The following is an 8,811-nucleotide window of genomic DNA, read 5'->3' on the forward strand; positions in this document are numbered from 1 at the left end:
GTACTTACAGAAATGAGCTCTTCTGAGTGGGTGAATGGATGGATGGCGGGAATGTGGATAACACAACGTGTCAGTCAGAACATCAGGAGAGCTCTTCTGAGTGGGTGAATGGATGGATGGCTGGAAGGTGGACAACACAACGTGTCAGTCAGAACATCAGGAGAGCTCTTCTGAGTGGGTGAATGGATGGATGGCTGGAAGGTAGACAACACAACGTGTCAGTCAGAACATCAGGAGAGCTCTTCTGAGTGGGTGAAAGGATGGATGGCTGGAAGGTGGACAACACAACGTGTCAGTCAGAACATCAGGAGAGCTCTTCTGAGTGGGTGAAAGGATGGATGGCTGGAAGGTAGACAACACAACGTGTCAGTCAGAACATCAGGAGAGAGTGTTTTTCCAGGTTAGAACAGTAACTGGAATGCATGCACTTGTGAACAATTGGCTTCCACACACCTCATCTACTCAGTACTGTTACACCGTGTAGGAGCAGTTTGGACCTACTCAGTTCTGTTACACTGTGTAGGAGCAGTTTGGACCTACTCAGTACTGTTACACCGTGTAGGAGCAGTTTGGACCTACTCAGTACTGTTACACCATGTAGGAGCAGTTTGACCTACTTAGTACTGTTACACCGTGTAGGAGCAGTTTGGACCTACTCAGTTCTGTTACACTGTGTAGGAGCAGTTTGGACTTACTCAGGACTGTTACACTGTGTAGGAGCAGTTTGGACCTACTCAGTACTGTTACACTGTGTAGGAGCAGTTTGGACCTACTCAGTACTGTTACACCGTGTAGGAGCAGTTTGGACCTACTCAGTACTGTTACACCGTGTAGGAGCAGTTTGGACCTACTCAGTACTGTTACACCTGTGTAGGAGCAGTTTGGACCTACTCAGACTGTTACACCGTGTAGGAGCAGTTTGGACCTACTCAGTACTGTTACACCGTGTAGGAGCAGTTTGGACCTACTCAGTTACTGTTTGGACCTACTCGTGTTACAGGAGCAGTTTGGACCTACTCAGTACTGTTACACCGTGGAGCAGTTTGGACCTACTCAGTACTGTTACACCGTGTAGGAGCAGTTTGGACCTACTCAGTTCTGTTACACCGTGTAGGAGCAGTTTGGACCTACTCAGTTACTGTTACACCGTACTGTTACCGTGAGCAGTTTGGACCTACTCAGTACTGTTACACCGTGTAGGAGCAGTTTGGACCTACTCAGTACTGTTACACCGTGTAGGAGCAGTTTGGACCTACTCAGTACTGTTACACCGTGTAGGAGCAGTTTGGACCTACTCAGTACTGTTACACTGTGTAGGAGCAGTTTGGACCTAAGCTGCCTTATTGGGATTTTATCTGTTTGTTTGATTTCTAAATGTGCAGGAGTAAATTGTTTTAAATTCTCACTCATTAAAGATATTCGCTAATCGACACATGCTTTTCTTTGTACGTCTCAATATAATAATATGATATAAATAAATGAATTAAAAATCTAAGTGTCTCAAAATAAAATAAACATTTCCCTTGACTGTGTTACCCTCCCACCCAGCAGGTGGCGATGTGCCTATTTCAGGCAATGCTGCCGGTGTGACGTATAATCTAATGGACGGGACGCTTCTTCAAACAACAGCGAGTTATTCACCTCCGTAGCTTTCGAGCACCTCGGTATCTTACTAGCCAACATAGACGATAAAATTGCAGATCTTTAAATGCTTTCGTTGTATATTAGCCACTGTGTTTTAAACACACTTGTCGTATCTCCTGGTTAGTTACTCAATTTAATATTTACGTTGTTGTTAGCTAGCTAGCTGGGTAAATTAGCAGTGCTAGTCTAGTCACTAATGCTAACTAGCTAACTAACTAACATCCCGACCATGTGTTCACTAAGCTACTCTCCTCCTGTTAAAGAAGAGGAGGTCTGCTGGACGGAGAAAGAAGCTCTGGGGCTGAACATTGTCGTGAAAGAGGAGAAGGAAGAAGAGGATGTCACAGTAAAACAAGAAACAGAGGTTGAGGCTGTTACAGTGAAAGAAGAAGAGAAAGGAGTTAAATTGACAGAAGATGAAGACGCGTTCAGAGTGAAAGAGGAGGAGGATGTTACAGTAAAAGAAGAGGAGGAAGAGAAAGAGGAGATGACTGCCACAGTGAAAGAAGAGGAAGACGTTTTTGGAATGAAGGAAGTGGGGGAGATTACTGTCACATTGGAGGAGGAAGAAGAAGAGGAGACAGGAGATCTGATTAACAACAGTGAGTAATATCTTAAACACAGGGGTACAAACTCTGCAGTTGTTGAACCGATGTGTGGTTTTAACGGGGCATTTACTGAAGTTCTACACGTTAATAGTTCTGTACTGTAGGAATCGTTAAAGCTACAAGGAGACGGGGACGGCCAACAAAACGTTAATGGATCAAATGCTTCCTGTCAGATTTTTCACAACATTTGTAAACATCTGAATATCTCTTTCTGTAGTGCTTAAATCAAAAATCAACTCATGTCTGACTTCCAATAATGAAGAGGACAGAATCAAGACAAGGAAGGATAATTTTGATCAGAATGAAATGTATACAATAATACAATAATACTTTCCACAGGTTATTTAAAACCCGATGTCGTTCGTTTTGTGCCAACAGAAATAAGGGGTTAAATGTGTGTCCCATAGGGCGGCACACAATTGGCCCAGCGTCTCCCGGGTTAGGGGAGGGTCTGCTTGGGGTAGGCTGTCATTATAAAATAAGAATTTGTTCTTAACTGGCTTGCATAGTTAACAAAAAAAAAAAATGTTGTTGCAAATTGCTAAATGATCAATGGCATAACCATCTTAAAACAATTCCATATGTTAGCTCAGTCTAAAATACACCAACAACACCAATGTTGGAAATTATGGAAAAATTACCATTTATATCAAACACTAACACAGTTTCTTTTCTTAACCTTTTGTAACACAAGTTAATGTTTTACATTCCCCAAAATAAGCAGATATTAAAACATTTGGACACTTTTTTGTCAAATTTACTTTTTACAAATGTGTTTTCCATGTTTTGAACAGCTATTTAGATACATTTCCTCCATTCCATGTTTTTCATTCAAAGTTGTGAGTTTCTGTGATTGGCTGAGAAATTAGCATTTGGGCTAATCTGACGACCTAAAATAGCCACTTTTAAGGAACGGTATGGTATTACTAGTAGTCGACTGTATGGTATTACTAGTAGTCCACTATATGGTATTACTAGTAGTCCACTATATGGTATTACTAGTAGTCCACTGTATGGTATTAAAACCCGATGTCGTTCGTTTTGTGCCAACAGAAATGTGTGTATAGGCGGTTCTAGTAGTCCACTGTATGGTATTACTAGTAGTCCACTATATGGTATTACTAGTAGTCCACTATATGGTATTACTAGTAGTCCACTATATGGTATTACTAGTAGTCCACTATATGGTATTACTAGTAGTCCACTATATGGTATTACTAGTAGTCCACTATATGGTATTACTAGTAGTCCACTATATGGTATTACTAGTAGTCCACTATATGGTATTACTAGTAGTCCACTATATGGTATTACTAGTAGTCCACTATATGGTATTACTAGTAGTCCACTATATGGTATTACTAGGAGTCCACTGTATGGTATTACTAGTAGTCCACTGTATGGTATTACTAGTAGTCCACTATATGGTATTACTAGTAGTCCACTGTATGGTATTACTAGTAGTCCACTATATGGTATTACTAGTAGTCCACTATGGTTTACTAGGAGTCCACTATATGGTATTACTAGTAGTCCACTGTATGGTATTACTAGTAGTCCACTGGTATGGTATTACTAGTAGTCCACTGTATGGTATTACTAGTAGTCCACTGTATGGTATTACTAGAGTCCACTGTATGGTATTACTAGTAGTCCACTGTATGGTATTACTAGTAGTCCACTATGGTATTACTAGTAGTCCACTGTATGGTATTACTAGTAGTCCACTGTATGGTATTACTAGGAGGTATGGTATTACTAGTAGTCCACTATATGGTATTACTAGTAGTCCACTGTATGGTATTACTAGTAGTCCACTGTATGGTATTACTAGTAGTCCACTATATGGTATTACTAGTAGTCCACTGTATGGTATTACTAGTAGTCCACTATATGGTATTACTAGTAGTCCACTGTATGGTATTACTAGTAGTCCACTGTATGGTATTACTAGGCTTAGCTATGGTTTGGTGTAGGATATTATAGGACTATGGTTTGGTGTGGATATTATAGGACTATGGTTTGGTGTGGATATTATAGGACTATGGTTTGGTGTGGATATTATAGGACTATGGTTTGGTGTGGATATTATAGGACTATGGTTTGGTGTGGATATTGTAGGACTATGGTTTGGTGTAGATATTATAGGACTCTGGTTTGGTGTAGATATTATAGGACTATGGTTTGGTGTAGATATTATAGGACTATGGTTTGGTGCGGATATTATAGGGCTTAGCTATGGTTTGGTGAGGATATTATAGGACTATGGTTTGGTGTGGATATTATAGGACTATGGTTTGGTGAGGATATTATAGGGCTATGGTTTGGTGAGGATATTATAGGGCTATGGTTTGGTGTGGATATTATAGGGCTATGGTTTGGTGAGGATATTATAGGGCTTGATAAATGATGAGGGTAAAATGGTGAAATAAACTGTAAATCTAAAGGTTTATATCCACAAATGCAAAGGTATAAATCTATGAAGAACTGTTGAAAACTGTCTTTATCCATCTTCCAGTAGGCTCCTATCACCTGTTCTAATCTTCCAGTAGGCTCCTATCACCTGTTCTAATCTTCCAGTAGGCTCCTATCACCTGTTCTAATCTTCCAGTAGGCTTCTATCACCTGTTCTAATCTTCCAGTAGGCTCCTATCACCTGTTCTAATCTTCCAGTAGGCTCCTATCACCTGTTCTAATCTTCAGTAGGATATTAACCTGTTCTAACTATGGTTTCAACTGATAGCCCCCTATGGTTTGTGAGGATATTATAGCCCCATGGTTTTAGGATATTATGTATGGTTTATAGCCCCATATTATAGCTATGGTTTGTCTGAGGATATTATAGGGCTTGATAAATGATGAGGGTAAAATGGTGAAATAAACTGTAAATCTAAAGGTTTATATCCCAAATGCAAAGGTATAAAAGATGAAGAACTGTTGAAAATGTATCCATCTTATAGGGCTTAAGATGGGTCTAGAATAGATCCAAGGGGTTAAGATGGGCCCCAGGGGTTAAGATCTATAATTACCATCCAGGGTTAAGATGGGGCTATAATGGTACATACAGGGTTAAGATGTACCATTATGCCCATAAGGGGTTAAGATGGGGCAATAATGGTACATGCGGGGTTAGATGGGGCTATAATGGTACATACAGTAAGATGGGGCTATAATGGTACCATAAGGGGTTATGATAGGGCAATAATGGTACATACAGGGTTAATATGGGGCAATAATGGTACATCACCTGGTATCTAGAATGGTAGCCCCAGGGGTTAAGACCCAATAATGGTACATACAGGGTTAACCCAGTGGGGCTATAATGGTACATAAGGGGTTATGATGTACAATAATATACATAAGGGTTTAAGATATGCAATAGCCCCATTACATACAGCCCCATCTTAAGATAGGGCTTAATGGTACATTATTGCCCCATCTAAGCCCCTATATGTACCATTCCATCAGGGTTAACCCCTATAATGGCCACATAGGGGTTAACCCCTTATGTACCATTCTAGCCCCATCTTAACCCCTTATCTACCATTCTAGCCCCATCTTAACTTAATTGGCCACTAGGTGTCATTATAGTAATTGAAGGGAGATTACATAAAACATTTCTATTCAATAATAAATGTTCAAAATAAGTTCTATACATATTTTATTTTACATACAAAATGGCTAAGTTGTAGAGACACATAGCTAGGATAGGATTATACAAGATGCTTTTTAAGTTGTAGAGACACATAGCTAGGATAGGATTATACAAGATGCTTTTTAAGTTGTAGAGACACATAGCTAGGATAGGATTATACAGGATGCTTTTTAAGTTGTAGAGACACATAGCTAGGATAGGATTATACAAGATGCTTTTTAAGTTGTAGAGACACATAGCTAGGATAGGATTATACAGGATGCTTTTTAAGTTGTAGAGACACATAGCTAGGATAGGATTATACAAGATGCTTTTTAAGTTGTAGAGACACATAGCTAGGATAGGATTATACAAGATGCTTTTTAAGTTGTAGAGACACATAGCTAGGATAGGATTATACAAGATGCTTTTTAAGTTGTAGAGACACATAGCTAGGATAGGATTATACAGGATGATTTTTAAGTTGTAGAGACACATAGTAGGATAGGATTATACAAGATGCTTTTTAAGTTGTAGAGACACATAGCTAGGATAGGATTATACAGGATGCTTTTTAAGTTGTAGAGACACATAGCTAGGATAGGATTATACAAGATGCTTTTTAAGTTGTAGAGACACATAGCTAGGATAGGATTATACAAGATGCTTTTTAAGTTGTAGAGACACATAGCTAGGATAGGATTATACAGGATGCTTTTTAAGTTGTAGAGACACATAGCTAGGATAGGATTATACAAGATGCTTTTTAAGTTGTAGAGACACATAGCTAGGATAGGATTATACAGGATGCTTTCTCCCAGTGGAGATTAGTTGATACATTTCCTGGCTGGGCTGTGGGACAGTGGATGTGTAGGTATAATTCAAATGGAACTGGTAACCGCCATTACCCGGGTAGTATTGTGAATAACTAATGGCTATTAACCAATCGGCATGCAGGATCCAAATGTAAAGTTTAATAATTGAGGCATCTAGTCATCAAATCAGATTTTATTTGTCACATCTGACCGAATACAACAGGAACACAACCAGCCCTTAACCAACAATGCAGTTTTAAGAAAAATAAGTGTTAAGTAGCAAATAGATGAATAAAAATAATAATAATAATAAAAATTAAAGAGCAGCAGTAGACTGTGACAGAAACATTATGTACAAACTAAGTTACAAATAACGTGAAAGAACACACACAAATACCCTCATAGGAAGAGCAGGAGATTTCATTCAGGTCTCTCTGTTTAACTAAATACTCTGTCTTTGGCAGGAGAGAGACCAGACTCTCACTCTGACAGACGGAAGAAGAGTCCTTCAGGGGAACCAGACCCAGAGACGCCCAAACCAGGGAGACAACACCACTGCTCCCAGTGTAATTTGAGTTATAAGTTTTTATGGAAACTGAAACAGCATGAGAGGACACACATAGGGGAGAAGCCACACCACTGCTCCCAGTGTGGAAAGAGTTTTACCCTGTTAGGGAACCTGAAAAAGCATAAAGGAATACACACAGGAGAAAAGCCTTTCCAATGTTCCCAGTGTGGAAAGAGATTTTCACGATCACAGGAACTAAAATCACATGAGATGAAACACACAGGGGATAAACCACACCACTGCTCCCATTGTGGAAAGAGTTTTACCCAGTTAGGGACCCTGAACAAACATAAGAGAATACACACAGGAGAAAAGCCTTACCACTGCTCCCAGTGTGGAAAGAGTTTTATACAGTTAGGGAACCTGAACAACCATAATATAATACACACAGAAGAAAAACCTTTCCAATGTTTCTACTGTGGAAAGAGATTTTCAAGATCACAGGACCTAAAATCACATGAGATGATACACACGGGGGAGAAGCCACACCACTGCTCCCATTGTGGAAAGAGTTTTACACAGTTGGGAAGCCTGAACAAACATAAGAAGAGAATACACTCTGGAGAGAAATCTTAACATACTTTCCCAGTCAGAGGACCTGTAATCACATGACAGAATAGAGAGGCTGTCTTCTGACTTATGTTTTTGAGGTAGTTTTTAAATTAAATGTTGATATAAAAAAAATATGATTTGGATATTTTAAAATGACAATTATTAAATAGATTAGTAGAATGTGCATTTCTTGATTTTAACCTAGAAATGTTATGAATTTAGTTGTGTTTCATTGAGTTGTTGTGTATACTAGTCTTCACGCTAAAGGTTTATGAACATTTGATGATGTTGTTCTGATAACGTTGACAGTTCTTTGACATGAAGAACACTCACTTCCTCATGAATGTTCCCATCGGTATTATTCCACCATGTCAGAGAAAAGAAGGTGCTGATTTGATGAATGGAACATATTGTTGTCTGAATATAAATATAATGTGGAACGGTACTAGTGGACATTCATTATATACATCTGTGTATTGTTACATTATACATTATAGACCTAGGTGCTTTTTAAAATTTTATTATATATGTTTGTTTGACTGAATGAACCAGAAATTGCCTAATGTGCAGATGTGTAGTAGATGTTAAGTTTGTTTTCAAATCTAACTCATTAAAAATGTTCACTAATCAATCAACACATGCTTCTCTTTATACAGCTCACTGCTTCTTGACACACTACTCACTTAACTCGGAAGCCAGCCACACCATTGTGTCTTAGGAAACACCGTACACAGCAACTAAAGTCACACGAGAGGACACACATGTGGGAGAAACCATACCACTGCTTCCAGTGTGAAAATAGTTTTATTGCAGTTAGGGAGCCTGAACAATCATAATATAATACACACAGGAGAAAAGCCTTACCCCTTTGTCCCGGTTCAGTGTGGAGGCTATAAACAGGTGGTACCGGGACAGAGTCAATGTGGAGGCTATATACAGGGGGTACCGGGACAGAGTCAATGTGGAGGCTATAAACAGGGGGCACCGGGA

The 8,811-nt window shown here is 39.2% G+C and overlaps 1 protein-coding gene across 1 annotated transcript; it reads left to right on the forward strand.

The window, feature by feature from the left end:
- Positions 1-1,612: 1,612 nt before the first annotated feature.
- Positions 1,613-8,456, forward strand: LOC121845007 (zinc finger protein 436-like). The gene is made up of 3 exons (XM_042315669.1): positions 1,613-1,763; positions 1,908-2,246; positions 7,166-8,456. Exons 1-3 carry the CDS (start codon positions 1,709-1,711, stop codon positions 7,843-7,845), a joined length of 1,074 nt encoding a protein of 357 aa, XP_042171603.1. The 5' UTR covers positions 1,613-1,708; the 3' UTR covers positions 7,846-8,456.
- The last annotated feature ends 355 nt before the right edge of the window (positions 8,457-8,811 follow it).

Source organism: Oncorhynchus tshawytscha, unplaced genomic scaffold, assembly GCF_018296145.1.
Source record: "Oncorhynchus tshawytscha isolate Ot180627B unplaced genomic scaffold, Otsh_v2.0 Un_contig_4119_pilon_pilon, whole genome shotgun sequence".
NCBI lineage: Eukaryota > Metazoa > Chordata > Actinopteri > Salmoniformes > Salmonidae > Oncorhynchus > Oncorhynchus tshawytscha.